Source organism: Xiphophorus maculatus, chromosome 22 (genome assembly GCF_002775205.1).
Source record: "Xiphophorus maculatus strain JP 163 A chromosome 22, X_maculatus-5.0-male, whole genome shotgun sequence".
NCBI lineage: Eukaryota > Metazoa > Chordata > Actinopteri > Cyprinodontiformes > Poeciliidae > Xiphophorus > Xiphophorus maculatus.
In genome coordinates, this window is record NC_036464.1 from 23,439,871 (window position 1) to 23,460,173 (window position 20,303).

A 20,303-nucleotide genomic window follows, 5' to 3' on the forward strand; every position below is an offset into this window, starting at 1 on the left:
GGGTCCAGAGCGAGGGCAGATACCAGAGCAGCAGGTTTCTTCCTACGTGTTGATGAGGTGATTGAAAAAGTAGGCCATCTTTTGACTTCCAAACAACGTGAGTAAACAGTGTAAACGCTTCACTTCAACGGCAAATAATTTTGTCACAGAAGCACATTTATGCACCAGTTTGTCTTTTGATTTCACTAAACTAGCTATGATTGTTGATGACTGGAGGCAAGTGCTGTTTTGTGGGCAAAAAATAAAATGCTGGAAATGTGGCTAATGCAACAATTTGTTTCCACCACCATCAGTTTCATATTTTTCTGCCATTCAACACGTAATACAGCAGAGATAATAGACCTAAAGCAAGCCTGCTGCAAATTATTATCCAGTCCTTTTATAAGGATTTATTAGCATTCATGTATGTTATTCAGTTGCTAAGTTGTATAGTAACAGGTCACTTTTGCTTCACGGCAGACTTCTCATGGGAAGTCCGGTGCTAATTTGAAATGTTTACAGCAACAAATATCTGTGCACCTTTTACAATTCTGCCCTCCATGTCAGTTTCCATTACCCAGAGAGGGTTTATGTTGCAGATGGGATGGGTTAATGGAGCAACCGGCCTCGTTTAGCACAGTAATGGAGCCATTTTCCTGCAGTAGGTCAGCGAATAAAGGTCAGGGTTAAGGGTTCGACTCCTATGATTGAACCGTTTGAAGTTTTAAAGAGCAGCTTTACTTTCAGCTGAGGAGGGTGACGTCTCCTGTTGCAGGGCACATAAAAAAAGTGCCCATCTCAACCTTTTTTCAAAAAAAAAAAAAATCCGGTTGGCCTGACCTAGAATGAAAAACTATGGGTGGAAAAAGCACAGCAAACGGAAAACTGGGGTTCTCCCTTGTAAAGGCATGGAGCTACAGTATGTGCGCTGCTTAATGTGTTTTTTCCACTGGGGAAAATTTCCACGGTCAGCTCTCCCTGACAATGCTGCTCCGGCACAGCCCAGAACAACACACCGTGACTCGGCTGTGTGAGACGGTATGTGGGGAGGACCTCCCGGCGCCGATCCGAGGCGTACAGGGAGGATGGTTGGAATATCTTTGTGGGCATTACAGATTGTGGAAGTCCGTCCCGCTCGGTTTGGGTAAGCTGAAGAAGCAGGGTGGAGTGGAGTGCTTTTGTTATTTTTTTTTGTGGTTTTTCCCCCCCCCTCAATTTGATTAAGAAAAACAAACATGTGACGAAATGAAATGTTCTGATCAGACGCTGCGGTCAGCCAAATGTTATCTCATCTAGCGATGGGTTTCGTTTCCTTCTGAAAAAATAACTGTTCTGTTCTGGAGCAGGACAGAAATACCTCCAGTGTGTGCGCGTCTGCGTGGGTGTGTCTGGGTGTGTGTATGTGCTCCACTGTGGAAACAGGTTCCAGTTTGATTCCTTGATAACCATCCAATCTAATTCTGCTAACTTGGTGGAAAATATGAACATATCCAGAGGTTCCCAACACTGAACACACCTAAATTGTACTGAAGTTATGTTCTCCCCTCTCCATTGTTCTGTCATTGAGTCTGAGCCGTCCTTGTGCTACAGTGTAAACAAAGGAACAATGCAAAGGCATGTCTAATTGTTGATACTGAGTCTCTATCAGGGTAATTCCGGCAGATTACCAGAGTGAAGAAACGTAAATATAGCTAACATTTCCACTTCTAGTCATTTGTTTGCTGCTTTCATTTTCCACCATTGCTACAGGCAAATAGGGTAACTCTGTACTAACAAACCAAAACCAATAAAAAACATGCTTCTTATAGATACTGGTTAGGTTTTTATTCTAAATCTGGTTGCTAGATTCATTTCTCTTTACCTTTAATATCATAATTTCCACTCCTACTGGTCTGGGAGACTTGGAGTAATAGGATTGCAAACTTTGTAACATTTTCAGCTGCTGCAGTTCACGTTCATACTGCATTAAGTCAAACACTCCAAACCCGTTCCCCCTCCTCGCCTGTGGGGGCGCTGTACGAAGAAACGCTGAAGGAAACGACACAAAAACCACGAGAGATCGCTAGCACAAAACTCACACGCTTGTTTTGTTGTTTCTGTGGTCGTGCAGGGCATTCCTGGTAATGCCCTGCACGAGCTTATAGTGGAGCTTCTGGAGCAGCCTCAAAGGTAAAACTAACTTACAAGTAACTTTACAGCAAGGTGCTGGAGCTTGTTTTAAATCAATAATTGCTTAATGTTGATTAAAAGGCACTAAATAAGAAAAATAATCTGCCAATAGGAGAAGACAGTTTTCCCACTGGCAAATTTTTTTTAAAACAAGAGCCTACAGTATATCTTGCTGAAAAGTTACTTGTAAGTTCGTTTTGTCTTATGTCAAGTGTACGGGGACTAGAAATTAGACCAAAAATACTTGGAAAGAGTTTGTATTTTGAAGCGTACATCCCAAATCTGGCCTCCTTCTTTCTTCCTGTGCCTCAGTAACAGAAATAAAGCACAAAAAAGGGCTTGCAGCTTTAGAAAAATTATGCTGACCCCCCAAAAAAAAAAAAAACAGAAACAGCATGGAAACATATATACAAATATTTATGTGTTGTAGGATTGAAACATTTCCCATATGTACAGAATTAAAACAAACAGAAATACACATTTTCTCTAACATCAGGTTGGGTTGTTTACATTTTCACACCTCATGATTGAAATGACTGTAATAGAATCAGCGTGTGAAACTTTCTGAGCGTTATTAGTTGACGTTATTAGTTTTTGCCTACCCGAGCACAATGAGCTCCCCGTACTTCACTGGCACTTTGGTGGACGAGGTGGTGGAGATGTTTTCCTGCTCCGGGGAATACATCGGGCCCTGCTGACTGAGGCTTGCAGGGGGGGGAGGTCGGACGGGATCCAACAGGGTGAGGCGGGACGGGGTGAAGAGGGAAAGAAGGCGACGTCGATCGAGCGGAGCAAGAGGAGGGGTGAGGAGGAGATGGAGAAGGAGAGAGGGGTCAGCTGATCCTCAGCTCCAGCCTCTCATGCTCCATGTGTTCGCGTGTCGCAGCGCCGCCTGTCCTGCCCTGCAGGAAGAGACAGAGGAAACGCACGCATAAAGCTCTGCTCGTTTTATTTACACTGACACCAGAGGAAGAAACACACATGTCTGTATTCCAAATATTACAATTTTTTAAAAATGCATTAGCAATTTCAACAGCCTTAAAAAAAACATAAATCAGATTTCAGATTTTTACTCTACAGAAAGTGGATTTATTGGCTATACACATGTTCATCATATAGTTGCTTTGTGTGTTGCACCATTTGTCTGCATATTTTGGCAAAAATATTTTATGTACAAATACATCGTTTTATATTTTATCACTAATTCAATTCATCAAGCGTATTTAACTGGCTGCTACTACTCCATTACAATGTTAAAACTCCAACATAAAATACAAGGTTTTGCAGATTTAATGAAACTTGCAGGGCCAGTTGAAGGTTGAATGAGGCCCGGGGCAGAATTAGATATTTGGGCCAGCACAACGCCACACTTAAACAATTATCTAAGATTTATTGCAGTTTTTCACAATATGCTGATATATGTTGCAGCCCTCATATGTAGAAAACATTTTACACATTTCACTGAAGAAAATCGTACCTACAAAACCTTTTTGACCCTCTGAGAAAAACAACTCAAATGTTTTGGGGTTTTTTTATTTAAGAACTACAGTCAGTTATCGTTGCTGTTTTTGAGTTATCCTCTGAAGTAAGCATCTGTGTATGACTTTCTGTACGCAGGAAATCACAGAAAGGAGAAACGAGGGCATGAGAAACAGAAGGCAGTGGACTTCCTGCGGCGGCTTTCTGAAGCAGATCAACACGAGTTTGAGTCTAACTCATGACCTTTTTGTAACAGCTCCTTTTTTCTTCCCACCACTCACTAGACGGGCAAAACCGAGAGACGGATTTATCGTACAATTTATTTTACATCATGACTTCACTTCCAGGCAGCCTGCGCCAGGCGAAGCGGTGCATTTCTCCTACGATTCCCAGAGTGCCCATCTGCTGGGAGTTTCCACCACCACAAATGCACACGGTGTGGGACGTAAAGTGTTTTTTTTTTGTTTTTTTTTTATGAGTGAGGATGGGCAGGAGCAGGAAGAGTGATGGAGCGTGGGAGGCATTCAAGAATGTAAATCCATCCAACATCTGAAGTCCAGATCGTTCTGGAAGGACTAATTATTTGAGTGCTTTACATGCACTACAAACCACAATAAATTGTGCTTTTCAGTGGGAACCATTAGGTGTGCCCAACATGCACTAAGGTTTTATCAGCACCAGCTGTCCTGCCCAGACACATGCTATTGTTAAACATCACTGTCTGAAGATAGAGAAACAGTTTTCTGCATACAAGTTTATTGACGAGCACAGTTTGAGAACATTATTCCAGTTCAATCAAATTCAAATAACTATTTTGAAATCATTCTTTTGACCTCTATAGAATACAGAAAAATAGACTTTTCTAGCCAATACACACATTCAAATACCGCTAAATAGTTAATGATAAATAAAAGTTGTAAACAGTAAATGTAGGCCAATCAATATGTATCGAGCAACATATTCTTCCAATGCAGATGATTTATTAAATCAGTTTTTATTTAAAATTACAAAAAATAATTTTTGTGTCCAAGATTTTCATACTCTATATTTAATGCTGGTGATTGTTATTACATTGTGTAATACTCTTAAAATGAGTGCACATGGAATTGTATGAAATAAATATTATTGAAGGTATCAAGGTTATTCGATCCAGAATAATTAGGGATACTTGTTACATTTCATGGAAAAAATAAATCCCAGCGGTTGCATCACTGTCTTTTTTTAATGCCAAGGTAGGTCTGCTATGTTCATATTAGTTTAGATTTGTTTGTATTTAAGATTTATTTTTCTAAATGAAAACAGCTTTTGCCAAATTCTCAGGAACCACAGCAACATTCATTTTACAAACTGTGGTATTTTCATGCTACGAACCAAAATTTGTGACTTTAGCCAATTCTTTTGTTGTCGTAGCTTCAAATTTGTGCCGACATTGATGTTTTTCAGCTCCCAAATTTGTTTTCGCACTTGCTTCATGAGTTACAGTAGCTCTATAAATTGTTTGGTTTGAATTATTATTATTCACTAATCCCACAAGAGGCATAAAAAAATCAAACATGCACATTAAAATCTTTGCTGAACTGTCCAACAAGTCTGAAAAACCCAAACTGAGTAGAAAAAGCCACGAAATAGCATCAATTGACTTGCCTTTAATATTTTTTGCTGTTTTAGAATAAGAAAAATGAGAGAAAGTGTGCGTGTAACACATTGGTTGCTAATATATACACCACAAAACCCCACAAAAAAAAAACAAAGCACTGGTTTAAAGGGGACGTTTAGAAAGTGTTCAGCGGTTCACTTTCAGAGCGTCAGCACTTTGTGCTGTGAACCTGCAACGTTCCCACACTCACACAGGAAGAGACTTTGTGTTGACATTAGCGACTGCTCTGTTGTTTGGTTGACCAATGTCAGGAGAAAAGTTTCACTTGATCTTGTGCTGCTAAAATGTCGCTGATAGCAAACTGTCTGAAGGAGGGAACGTATTACACATTTTTACTCAGAAAAGGTGTGATCACAGGATCCAGAGCGCCGAGACACTAAATTAATGCTACATTTTCCATTTCAAGATTCTTAAGAGGACTTTTTATGTGTAAATACAAACATTTCACATTGAGTTTCCTTGCTAGCAAAAGTCCTACTGATGTCTTGGTGAAGGTTCTGTGGATAAAGATCTCAACAAAACATTATTATGACAGAAAGAAGACAGTCCACATATGATTTCAGCGATACATATCACCCCCCTACCTGAAGATGACAAGATGTGGAAATGAAACAGAAATCCTTACGCAAATGTTGTTTCTTGATTTGATGATTTTAATAAAACTGCGTAAAGCTAAAAACACTTTTTTAAAAATGTGGTTTCCATGCTTCTCTAGTTCTGCCGTGGCTTTAATGTAAGAAAGATCTGAAAATTATTGTTGCTTTCGTATGTTGAATAGAGGTTTCATTCATTTCTATTCAATGTTTGTTTTCAAGATTCAATTACTAAATTAGTTTCAATAATTGATTCATCGCGATTAATTGTTTCTGCCCTTATGTCAAGCCAGAAACGACGGTCCTGTACCGAGTGATGTACAAATCCATACCATTAATGAATTCATACTTTATTTGTCCTCTGATTCCAACTCCACCTGTTTTGTAGCTGGACATATCGGTCAAAAGTTTCTCTTCCTGTTAAAAAGGAAGTTGTTCCTTTTCACGGTTGCCGCATGCTTACTGAGTAAGAAAGATTAATGATTTCCCTTAAACGAAAACGTGTTTTTCAGTAATAACCTGATTTTGACTGCACTGCATTATAACTAACGCTAAAATTCTAATGTATGTAGTTGAATTTAAATCAGTTTAATAAATGACTGGACTGAACTGATGTTTCTGCACATAAATTGTATTTGTTTTGCAAATTATGAATTGAGCTGTTTACATACAATGAATCGACTTGAATTGATGCAAGGAAGCCATTTCTCTCTCTCGCTCTCTGTGTGTGTCATCGATGACAATTTGATGAAATTTGAACATTATTTTGAAATCAGTGCAGACGTGAAGCTACACTCCTTTACAAACTGTCTCCCAGTCTCACCGCAGCTCCTGTGAAGCGGTAACACAAGAGTTTTAATGCTTGTTTCACTTGTGATCTATTTTTAAAACCCACATTTGACAAAGGAGCGACGAGCCGTTCTCCTCTCAGAGCAAGGGTGGAGGTGAAACAATTAGTAGCAACACGGAGATAACGCCGTTGTTTCACGCGTTTAAATTGTAACCAGCTCGTCCGCAGCAGCAGCAGCAGCGTCTTAACAAGCTTGATTTCAGCAGATGGTTGGGGGAGGGTGGAACTGCTTCCCTGGCGAAAAATGGGTTAATCCCACAAAACTCCAACAAAGTTATCAGAGGGTCCAAACAAACATAGCGAACTATGCCTCGTGTGTGCATAAGTATGTAGGGGTCTGAATAGAGCTACTAGCTGGACTTGCCAGAAATTGATCGCTTGAGTATGGATCCAGACAGGGTAGGGCAAAAGATTAATAGACCCGGCTGCTGAGAGTCCTGTAGCAAGAGTTTAGTCTACGTTTTTGTTAAGGACTTCGGGTTTTTTTCTTTGGGTTGTCAATTTTGAGGAAATGGAAAAAAAAACAAACACATATCTCTACCGTTTTACATTTTGCAGCCATTTCTGCACACTGTTTTTTGGGAGGGGAAATCATTGGTGGCCCCCGCAACAGCAGGCTACATTGATGAGCTTAATGTCAATGAACGTGTGCACAATAGTAATAAGAGAGTGGAAAGCTCTGGAAAGGTCAGGAGAACAATGCCTTGAGCAGAACATTTGGTGCGCTGCCGATTTCTTAGAGGTAATCTTTAGAAGATGTGGGGGGAAAAAATAACTGCGTCCTGAACATCTCTGGAACGTTTCAGGATAAGATGTGCTCCGTTTCTCCCGCTCCAGGACTGCGGATGAAAAACAGCCTGTTAACTAAATCTGGTGCATTTGTACCCTGTAAAATACCCCAAATCTATTGTTGTTCACCTCTGTCCAACTCTTAAACACACAATGACCAAATAAATCAAAAGGAGGAAATCTTTAGATTACTATCAAATGCAAAATGAATTTCTGGGCAGTCTTTATTTTTAGATTCCAGAAGACTGAAAATAACTACTTAGAACCTTAAGAGAGAAATTAGCTGGCATGGATCGATGTCCAAGCGAAAAGGGATTCCTAAAGCGAACAAACATTTGGACTAAAAATGAAGATAAGAGTTTACTCAGCGTGTTTTTGTAAAGAAATTACAGTAAAAAATTATTGCTGAAACGATTAATGAAATTAATCGTGAATAATCGCTTTCTTTTTTTTAATAATCGTCCACTAATTTAATAACTGGACTCAATAAAGGCCATCTGGGGAAAAAACAACAAATTCAGAGCAGTATTATAAAACTAAGCAAACAATATATACATTGTTTATGATAAAATCATATTTCTCTGTAAATGTGTTTTAGCCAAAACGTCTTAAGTGTATCAGCTCTAGCTTCATCTGGTTTACTAAAGGAATGCTACAGTACCGCATTTTAGGCAATAAAATGTTTATTTTCTTACTTACAAAAAGGAATTGAATTACTTGTTTATTTGCATTTCCCTTTGTATTTTGGACTGAGTGGTTAAATGAAAAATTTGTAGAATGTGCCAATTTTTTTAAGCCAATAATTGATTCATTGTCAGAATAATCGATTAATCAATTACTAAAATAACTGTAATAAAAATGCCATTACGATTTTAAAAATAAGTCATCTTTTTAACAACCTACAAACAGGGTTAAAAGAATCTAAAGAGACTGCATTTTGGGGAAAAAACACAACTTTTACTTTTTACAGCTATTGTCCGCTATTCACTCATGTTATGTGCGTGTGTGTGTGCAGTTTCTGAAGAGTGTGTCTGCACAGCTCTGCATGACACTAAAGCCCGGCATGGCCGCTTGCCAACTGCTGCTAAGCTACAGAGACACACAGCGCTGCAACAATCGAGCCGGGGAGCTCAGAGAGAGGCTGACTTTGCAGGCTGAGGTCACAGACTGTAGCAGCAAGCTGCTGACAGCACACAGAGCGACCTCATAAATCTCAACGCAACCCAGCACAGGTGACACCTGCCACTCCAGCAGAGAGAGAGAGAGAAAGACAGAGAGAGATCTCGACACTTGACAAACCCATGGCACGGCACCTAATGCAAACGACATGAGGAAACACCTTGATTCATGCTGGCGAGGAAGCAGCAGCTGCGCCTCTGTTTACCGCATCGCCAAGCCAACCTGCAAACACGACTGACTACGGCCTGTTTCAGTGCATAAAAACAAACACCGCACTCAAACAGTATGTCCAGTTTTTTCTCGGTTCTCTTTCTTTCACGTTGGTTTATATCTTGAAACGGGACAAAATGAGTTCAGAGAGGGAACGGCTCACCGGCTTCACGCCACTTTGGCTGATTCTGGTTTCTCTAAGAGCGATGGCTGACAGCTTTCAAAATGTTTAATTTAGCCTTCCTGCAGCGAGCCATCTCTAACTATTAACACTGGACTCACCGAAGATGTAACATTAGAGTTTTATGTCAAGGTGTCTGATATGATGTGAAGTCACATTTATTTATTTGTTTTTTTATGTAGAGCATTTTCAGAACAACTAAAGGTAAGATAGTTATTTGATTGTGCTACAAAATGTCTAAAAATACATAAAGCTGCCCCTTTAAACAACATTTAATGACTTTACGCCGGCTTTTTGATGGCTGTAATAAACTTACCGAAACCCTGTCAAAGATACTTGACTAGAAAACAAAGCCCAGCGAAAACCTTTCACGTCAACAACTTGAAAACTTTGTTTGCATCCAAATTTTTTCCCCAAAATAATTACAGAATTTCTGGCATAGCACATGATCGTCCACTAAAACATCAGGATGGAGCAAACTTTGGAGAAAGAAACACATTAAACAGGTTCTATAACCTGAGGGTGTGATAATAAAGACCCCAAACCTGTTGAACTACAAGCTAAATATATATATATATATATATATATATATATATTTGACAAAATAAAATAAAAATTCAACATGCAGACACCAAAAATGATTCATTTTAATTTTCACAACGTGTTTGAAAGAAGCAAGAGCTGGACGACAAAAAATCCAGAGACTCCAACATGATTGTTGTCTTCATTACTGGAAAGCGGTAAGAGTATCCTCGTGTTAAAGTGGGTCAGGAAATCAATAAATAATTACGGATGCTAGGAAGAAGCTCAGGGGTGATGATATGAGTCTGGCCTTCTGTACATGCAGAGTGGTTCAGGACGAAACGGACCCGCTGCTCTGCAAACACTACAAAACAAAGGATGCGATTTCCAAATATAGAGACGGTTTTGATCTGCTTTCTTCAAGATTTAAAGTTATTTTGTGAATATTCTATAGGATATTAAAAAGGACGAAGGCTGGATTTTAGTCCAAGATTGGATCCGACATCTCCCACGTAGCTTCATTGACATTTTTTAACAACCCGTTTTCCGTAAATAAACGACTGGCAGTAAAAGTATGTCCAGGTGTCTCCTGAACATCCGTAGAAACTTGATGGTGACGAATTCACTTACACACCAACCCTGTTTTAATGCTTTGATCAACCTGTAGTCGGTTTGCCTGGAAACTCTGGTTCGTTTGGAAAATCTAATGTGGAGCAAAAAAGTGAACTCTGGTCCTCCTAAAAAAAAATCAGGTCTTGGTTCGGCTGAAGTGAACTCTGGTGCTGTGATGCAAGCAGACCAAGACAGCTCCAAAAGCAGGCCGTGGACTACAAGCATTCTGGGTAAATATAAACAAAACAAACACTAGCTAATTAGTGTTATCGGGAGAAATGGCTGGTGGTCTTTTACCACAATAAAAGAGAAATCCTACAACCACTAAAATCTGATGTTACTCCATTTTTGTGTCTTCTTCAAAGGTTTTCGTGTTGTTTTCTTCAGCGGTTCTTGCTGCAGCACCACTGCAGCCGAAAAGGGGGAACAGGTTTTTCAATAGTTCGGTCCGCGCCAGCTGCTAATGTCACTAATGTTGTAATTTTGGTTCCCAGTCGAACCGAGAAGTGTGAAAACAAACTGAACACGTCACTCAAAGAGTTAATGAAGTTTTGCAAGCTCAGGTGAAATTTGGCATTATTTAGCACAATCTAAGCTGAGGGCGGATGACGGTTGTGTAAAACAGAAACCTGAAGGAGGAAAAAACAAGCTCCTCTCCAGGCCTGCAGCTGCTGTGATCTCTGTCAGAGCCCCTTTATGAATAAGACCCAGCAGATATCTAATCATCCAGCTATTGCTGGCTTTCACCACATCCTCAAAACACTGCGGCTTTAAGGCATCTCGCACCTTTCATGTCACCAGTGACGAGTCGCGATGACGCGGGGCTCTGAAGCTCCCCGGCTGCCTCGCGCAGAAATCTCTTCAAACGCTCGCGGCAGCTGCTTTCCAAAAAACAGAAAGCCTACCTCGTCCCTCCTCTGCACTCTTTTCATGTCCGCGTCCCATGACTGCTGGTTTTGTTCCAGCTATTACGAGCCATTGACAAGAAGAGAGGGGCTTTTATTTTAGGCTGGGGTTTTTTTTTTGCTACACAAACTCAATCGAGCACGTCATATTCCCAAGCCTCCTCCCCTCCCGCCACTTCCTCCACTTCCCACAACTCTCTTTAAGGAGCCAAGGGACAGAACAGGATGGGAAACTGTACTCTACAGTGTGGTTCTGATTATGGATCTGCAAACAGTTTACCTGGAGGTTCGTGTGTCCTTGGAAGCAAACATGTGTTTCGCTGACGTGAATCTGGGCGAACTGAACGCAATCACAGCACAACGTGTAATGGAAAAAAAGGGAGAGATGGATGGAAACAGAGGACGGCGCGGCCCATTCCTGTTAAAGATATTTCTAATCAGACTTTCACAACACACAGTCTTCTCTGACCCAACTACTAACATTTGTCCGGACATCAGAGCTCTACAAGTTTAGGCGAAACGTCTAAATTCAGACTGGGAAAGCAGATGTAAGCGTGTGTCAATACCAGGTCTGACAGCATGGAAATCAAGGTTTTAGCGTGACTCAACATGTCTACGGTCCTCTTACAGAAGTTTGGATTTATTGTTTTGACAGCTGTTTTAGGGAATAACAAATAAATCTTTCAGGAATTATCTCATGGCAGTTCTGCCAGGTTCTGGTAGTAAAAACGTCTCACCTCGTCAGCGTTTGGGTTAATATTAAAATACACAAATGAATCAAACTGGCTTTTTTTTCTGCCTCACTAACAGATTTATGACACAACAGACGAGGTATTGTGATCGAGAAATCGCTTTAACAGCTTTCGATCACGCGTGTGATGTTTTCTGTCTGCTGTTAGCTTAAAACCCGTTTTCACTGGGATGGTAAGAACATTACATTTAGGATCGTCATATCTAGAAAAAGGTGGTGATTTGAAGACAAACCTTACAGTCCAACTGTCCTTTTTGCTCGTGAAGTAAATACAATTTGTCTGGAGTCGTAAAATATAAACTGCATTCATTTAGAGCTCAAGACTAAGAAAAAACAGAGTTTTATAAGAGGCTTGTTTCATATTTATGAAAAACAAAGTACTATATGTATGTTGTCTTTATATATTAAAGGAAGTTATTAGGAGTTATTTTAATACTACATTATATTTTGATGGCTGATTCTCATTACATATGACAGACTTTAACTCTTAATCAAACCAGTGTTACCTAGAGAGGCCTCCTGTTAGGATTATGATCCGTTAGTCACAAAACCACATTTTGTTAGGGCAAAACGTGAGCTGACATCTAGTTAGTCCTGGTTGTCCACAGCGTTTCTTTTCATGGACGAACAATTACGAAAAGAACAAAACCGCAAAAGTATGAAATGGCCAAGAAGGTTTTGTTGAAATAAAATGTCAGAAACGCACAGAATGGACATAAAGAAAAGAAAATAACATTAGGTATAAAAAAAAATAATTGTAAGGATTCAAAAGATGTGTAAGAAAAAGGAAAACATCATAAGCTGTCAGTTTTTATGTCCTAACTGTAAAAAATGACAGCTCCTTTATGCTAAAAGCTCTTATTTCATCTCTTTAACTCCACTTGTTATGAGTTTTTTTAATACAGAGTGCGAGTTCATGAGTTTTCCCATTTTTAGCCTACAGTTGTAAACTGTCCTGTATTTAAGCATGTCAAAGTTGATTTAACTCAGGTGGAAAAGTTGACTTTACTCCGAGTTTTAAGGCAACCTTTGAACTATTGTCTCTACAGCAAGTCAAAGGACTTAAAGTTCGTTACAGTGTACACATTCAGAGGCTGGACCGATCATAAAAAGGTCCAATGTAACGTAAAGGAGCCACTCAGCTTCTCCACAGAACCACCCGCTGCTAAGAATCCAGCAGACCTCACCTCTAACAAAAGCTCCCTTTTTCAAACTCCCAATCCACTTGAACCATGTCCCACTTGTAAAGTGGGCAATGACTGAGGCTGCTTAGTGGGGATAAAAGGTCTCACAACACCAAGAAACACGTCTTTGGGAGAGAAAAAAAAAGTAACAAAGCATCACTGAAACGATGCAATCACTGTTTTTCTGTTTTTTTTTAATTGAGTAAATGCCTTTGTCTCTCGGAGGTCATTATTTGTTGAATTCCAGTGACAGAGAGTGATCTCTCTGTACCATAATGTGATCTAAAATAAAATCTTGTGTGTGTTATAAGCCTGGCGGGCCACCAGGCTTTACTTGTGCCTAGGCTAAGCATTGCTTATTTATTCAAGTCTTTTTAAAATGTTTTAATTTTTTAAGATTTTATAGCTGGTGTTCAGGTATTAATCCTGCAATCTTTCAATAACACATAATTATCAAGAGATATTTTCAAATTTCCTGTCAACTATAAACATTTTTTAACTCAAACTCCCAGCAGGCTGCTGGATGAATGACTATACCCCAGCACACAACCACCGGACTTAGCAAGTTTTCTAAACATAAGATGCACCGATGAGAAAACCTGGGCTGATAACATCACACCGTGGTTAAACTTCCCACAATGCTTTGATGCATCACTATCACAAGCGAATGACCAACTTCCACTACTCCTCCAGAAACAAATGGCAATAAAATGGAAATAAATATCCGTGGTTAATATCAACCCAATTTCAGTTATTGGACCTATTCAGATATATTAAAAAATGACTCATTCTGGGTGATGCCGGTGTCATTTATGACACTTGTTCCTGTTTGACATAGTGTGACAGAGAATTGGAGCCAACCTCAAAAATATTAATTAAAATAGAAATTTCTGGGTTTTTTTTAAATTTGTCAATGTTTTATTGTCAACACCAACAGTCTGTCGTATCATCATTATCATCATAAAAAGAAAAACAACTTTTGAGTTTGTATCTAACTTCTCACATTTGCACACTACTACAAAGAGACCCAAGGATCTCAACTTCAATGGTGGTGTAGCCATCTGTAATTAGCTTAAAATACCTCCAATTAAAGCGGATTTCAGAGGAGAGGAGCTCCATGTGAAGCTATCCGGTCCTACGTCAGCGCTGTGGTTCGAAACCCTCAACTTCCTGTGTCAGACGGCGGCTGCGTGGTGGAAAAGCCACCAGGTCTGCAGCTCATCAGAGAGAGAGCTCTAAATGGCCATCTCACGCGTGTGACTGTCACATTTGGACGCCAGATCTGAGTGTGACGCCTTTCAATTCGCGGCCGGATTATAGCTGCTGCCTTCAGGAGCAGAGCTGGAGTCATGCTCACTTAAAAAAAACTTTAAAAATTTATATTCATGTCTTATGCTCCCAAAATGAACCAGTTAGTTTTCCAAACAAACTGGTGATTAGAGGTTTAATTTTAATTGGAGGGCGGGGGGCAAGAAAAACAAACCTATATCAGATTAGATTACATTTGCTGCCAACCGAAAAGGACATAAAAAGGATTTGGAATCAGACGAACGTGGAACAGAAAGCTTCCTACAATTTCTTGGAAACGTTTTCCAAATGGCCTTTCAGACGGAGAATTATGCAGCACATCATGATGAAGGCCTACACTGTCGACCACATGCTTATGCTCGGTGTTGGTCTTAATGTTAACAACACTCAAGCGCAAACCCTACAATTTATGGTTGAGTGTTTTTTTTTGTTTGTTTGTTTGTTCTGTTCCATTTCAGAGTGGGAAGAAGTAAACACACTGAACCAAAAAAGAGAATTTCAGGCAGAAACGCAGGCGTGCGAGGATGTGTGTTGATGGATGGGCCTGGTGTCTGTGGGTAGGGTTGCAGGACCGGGTCAGAGGAGAGGGGTTGGTTTACACATGTTGAAGATAGGACTCCCGATGCCTTGGAAACTGATCCGTGTGGAGGATCTGGCAAAACCCAATGCCAGATCCTCTTTCCCCCTTTTTTTTTTTACCTTCCATTTTGTCTCCTTCTTGATTTAACTGATCCAATCAATGACTTCATTTTCCCCTGCGACACAGAAAGAGGATGAGCGTCTCTGGCTGTCGTCAAGATATCAGAGTTGTTTTTTTTAGCATTTATCAAATTATTATTACTATTTATGTGAACTTTTTATGCTGTTTTTTATGCTGCCATTCCAAGGGCCTTAAGTGGAAGATTACAAAACTATTAGAAGAAGCTGGTCAGAGACGGGAGCTGAGAAATCCCACCACCAATCTAAACATGCCTGAGTCAACAGCATTTCTTTTGATAAACCTTTTTAAGTTAAGTAAAAGTCAGATAAAGGTTTTCAGATTTTTGCTTGTACGCATACAATGGAATAAAACTTTCTTCATGTTTTATTTAAACTACTGTCTTGTTTAAATTATACAACTATAAAATGTTTTACAATGCTCTGCATGTGTTAAAAATTCTCAAAACACTAATTTGATAAAAATGAAATGAAAAAAACAAGTAAATGAATAAACTGATTTAGCAATTGATTAATCATTAACTGGAGTATTCAGACTTAAAAACGGACGACTGTTGAAAGTACAACATGCTCAGATCAGTAATTAAGCCAAAACAGTACAAAATGCATAGATTGTGCCTTTAAGATAGAAGAAAAACCTTCACCTGTAAATATTTTCTACCCAGAACTCCTTAAGTAGCAAAGTGTTAGTCACCTGGTTCAATTTCAGTAAAAAATATTGTCTTTTATTGAGCTCCTTTTGCTATCCAATTAATATACAGTTAATCAAAAAAGTCAATAGACAGAGTTTGATTAATCTACTAATCAGCAGAATATTTGTGATTACTAAAATAATCATTGCAGCCAAACATCACATGTTAACCTAAAAAGCAAGTATTCCCTCTGCTACTACAAGGTAAACAAACAACTAGCAGAACTTGAGTTCTACAGTATTTATACTTTTATCTGATTTTTATGAAACTCAAAAAGTATATCAGTCATAGTTTTTTTAAGTTCTGCATACAGTAAAACACGTAGGACTGGCTAACATTTGCTTCTTGATTAGTTGTGCTGTCTGTGTTCTGTTAGCCAGACCTGCTTCTCGTAGCTCATCAACTGTATTTAAAACAAATTTACGCGAATAAGAGCGATGGCTGGCACTAATTCAGTTCCTATTTTTTGCTAATAGAAATAATGCATTTCCAAACAGATAAATGTGAGTACCTTGTCAGTAAGAGAAAGGTATAGTAGCCATCAGAACAGTCATTTTAAAACCTTGGTGTGTTTCAATACTAGCAACCAGCCAATGCCTTTCTCACTCCCATTTTATCTTAGCATGGGTTTCCAGACAGAATTGATCAGATTTACTAAAATAACCTTTTTCACATATTGCAGGCTTGCTGTTTCTTCAACACTAAATGTGTGAGAACACTATTTTTAATGAGCAACTGTGGTGAAGTGTTTGCCACACTAGTAATTCACTCTGACAGAAAAAAGGTAAATGTGGACAGAAACTCAAAGCAAAACACAAAGTAACATTTTTTTTGTAGTATGGACATATTTAACCTTTCCTTTCTCTTTTCACACATATTACAATGACAGTAGTAATTGAGGATTAAATAATAACGATCATCTTTCAGTTTTTACCAGTGTGATCATCTCTGGTAACCTGAACATGTCAAATCTGAATCTGGCAAACATCTTGTGTTAATTCTTCATCCTGCTCACACTTTCTTCTTCTGGTGTGAATTGGACCTCAGAAGCAAGGCTGCAACACCTCCTACATTTTTAAAATCTAATTGTCTTCATCTTTGCATGTAGAGATGTTTTATGGATTCGGCTGTCTTTAAATAGGGACTGTCTTAAATACAACCAGACACGATCAGAATCATTTTCCCTCCTACATCGGATCTCCTGTCTTAAAAGTAAGCTGGTGCAATAAAATACATTAGTGTAACCCAGAGAAACCTCGGATCAGCAGAGGGTTTTAGGAAAGGAAAACCTGCTGTCTGCTGCAGACCTACAGAAAACAAATGGCTCAAAAGATGAATTAAACTCCTAAAGTGTACAGACAGATGAGACTTCATCAGGGACACAAATCAGACATGTGTTGCTGTGCAGCAGCTAGAAATGGAGAATTGATTAAAATAAAATTTTATGTTCATATTACTCTGAAATAGACTTCATGGGATTCAGAAAAACAACATATCTCCCTGGAGTTCAGTCTGCTCATAGGTGATTTACACAGAGTCAGCGTGTCGATGTACACAGGAAGTCCCAATTCCCTCCCCACTCTCACTCCTCTTGTTCTCTCTGGTCCCAGGAGTTTTCTGCTGTTCCTCTGAATGTACGGCTATAGGAGGTTCTCTTTTTGCACGTCGATGAATGCAAATGGAAACTACTGTACATGAGTCTCGTTAGATACCAGCTTAAGGAAAACAGGCAATAATGAGGAAAGACACGACAGACAGAGATGTACATTAATATTGGTGAACAAATGTCTTTCATCTGGAGATCTACCTTTATCAAATATAAAAATAAAGGAACAGAACGTGATCACATCTGCTAAAACTACTAATTGTAGCAGTCCAGTCAAAATCAAATTAGGACAGTCTGGCCTTTCTATGCTATTCCACTTGGTTCATACAATATCTCCCTTCACTTCTCCTTTTTGACTTTCTACCAGAAAAACTGGATTTTACATCTCGTTGCTTGTACTTGTGACAGTGCAATGACAATAAAGTTGAATTCTATTCTATTTTATTTTTCTGTTTAAAACTTAAACAGAGTCCACGCCTCCAGGAAGCAATCGTTTCCCAATAGCCGAGGGGCCAGACCCTCTGCACGAATCAAAGAGTAGTAACACTGAGATGTGGACAATCCTGACTCCAATAACAAACATCAAAACATGATTCTCTTGAAGTTATTTTATTACTAAATCTTGAGGAATGCAGAGGCTGGACCTTTGAAGTGTGCAAAGTGCGTCACAAGGAGGGTTTATGGTGAAAATCACATGCAAAGATAAAATGTCAACGATTTTCACCGAAATGCAAAACCACGGGCACAAGACCAAAACAAAGCGACAATAAAATAACTAACATGTGAGCTACTGAAAGCCATTTCCACAGACTCTTACGTGGATTTTGTGCTCCAAACGAGAGTAGCGAAGGACAGACGTACAGGTCTAGAAGGGAAACGGATTCTTCTGAACGGTAATCGAATCACTTCACCAAGAACCTAAAGATTCAATTGCTGCTAGCTACTAAACAGCTGAAAGAAGGCTGCCACACTTTTCCATTGTTTACGACTTACACAAATCGTCTTTAGTGCACTGACTTCAGATCGCCTGGGCAATGAAGCCATTTTTTAAATCTACAGCTACAAACTGTTTTCCCACTTAAATCAGACCTAAAATCTGATTTCAAACTTGTAAAGTCAAATGATGCTCATAATCTTCCTGTCTTGTTCTTCTCCAAGAACAAGACAGGAAAAGAACCGTTGAGCTTTTCTCAGTGCAGATGCTCCTATGCTCTTTGAAAGTCAAGAATACATGTAATACTTGTGTGTGTAAAATATAAGGCAGTGTTGTTGGTGAGAGTGACGATGATTAAATCCTCATGAAGTCATTTCCACCGCCGATTCTTGACTTCCAAGGAAAACAGAGCGCAGGCAGAGCTGTTGTTGGGTGGTGTTCGAACAAACCTCTGTTGGTTACCCAGAACAAAGACATACCAGGACAGAAATGCATCCCAACCAGATGTTCCACATTAATTCACTTTAAATAAGTGATTTCAATGTCAGGACAAGATTCAAGAGAATGGGCCAAAGTGACTGAAGTTTCTATGGCAACTGTGACTGGAGTGGAAATCCAGTGATGTTGTTTTCACTCAGGTTATTATTATACTAGAAAAATATTGTACTATTTATGCCTGGTTGTAATCAGTAATAAGTAACAAGTTTCACTTTTGTTCCTAACTATGGTTTCTCATTCCCGTCTTTCACAACCCCATTTGGAAAGAAAATAAGGAAGCATCAACTGTCATGTACAGCCATTTATTCAAGCAGATTGATTTTTGCTTCTTTGGATATTGAACAAATGAGAAGTTCAGTAAAGAAGACTCTGAGAACTCCCTATGTGAAACTAAAGCAGATGATGGTAAATCAGGAAGTGTTGGTGAGGACTTATGGTGCCTTCACACCAAACGCGTTACAAGAGTCAAAAATGCGTCCAACGCTTCAAACCTGCAGTGTCAAGCGTCTGCACTCTGAATGCAGACGCTTGACATTTTGCTCTACACCTAGCGCTTCGCGTGGCTGGTTTACATTCAAAGTCTATGTGAAGGCGCGTCGAGTGCGCGCCAGATGGGTCAGCTCTACCTGTTGTTTTCTGTTGGACGCATTAGATGCTTTTGACGCATCAAACGCTCAAAACGGTACAAAGCACACCGCGCTAGACGCTCCGAAACGCGCCACAACGGCCCTCGATGCGCCTCCACATAGACTTTGAATGTAAACCAGACGCGCCTGACGCTCAAAACATGTTTGGTGTGAACGCACCATTAAAGATTTGTTCCATTTAGCTCTGAAGAAATGATATGAGAACCAAACTAAATATGTTTCAGTTTCCAGTTTATAAATTTATAAACTTTCCCTATTTTCATGCTCAGTGATCAGGCTAACGTCTACTAGCATTGCATGCTAATAAGCTATTTCTATGAATTCTGTACTATTAGAAAATTTAGCAACATGCTGTTACAGGAGCTGGCCAGTATTTTCTGTGTGTGTAAAAATTTGGATGAGATACAAATCTTTAAAAGTACAAAAAATATTTGTGATTCCAGCCATCAGTAAACCTCTAATGTAGGTCAGCCATATTGGAATTTGAGGTCAGAATTAGTTTTTTGAAAACTGTCATTTTTCCTCTTAAAATTTCAACTTAATAAGTTAATTTTTCCAACTTCAAACATGGACATTTCAATTTGAGATTAAACATGTAACAACTAAACCACATCCTCCCATCCGTATGTATTGCTTTTGTTTTGTTTGATGACCAAACTGAAAAAATTGCTATTTCCTGAGATGGCACTAGTCCTAAAAAGCTGCAGGAATATATCTTGAATTTTTATGTTTGTTCTCAACACTTGAGAACTCATATAAAAAGTTTATTAATCCAGCTTCTATACATCTACACATCTTCTATACTGTCTTAACATTTGACCCAAAACAGCAGCTTAAATTC

At 39.2% G+C, this 20,303-nt stretch overlaps 1 protein-coding gene across 1 annotated transcript in view; it reads right to left on the bottom strand.

Annotated features, from left to right (window-relative positions):
- The window catches only part of LOC102231457 (E3 ubiquitin-protein ligase pellino homolog 1), a 45,414-nt gene that overhangs the window by 15,156 nt on the left and 9,955 nt on the right, over window positions 1-20,303 (bottom strand). Inside the window, exon 2 of the mRNA XM_005811366.2 lies at window positions 2,751-3,050. Within this exon, the coding sequence (XP_005811423.1) occupies window positions 2,751-2,833 (83 nt within the window). The 5' untranslated portion in view covers window positions 2,834-3,050. The remainder of the gene's footprint in view (window positions 1-2,750; window positions 3,051-20,303) is intronic.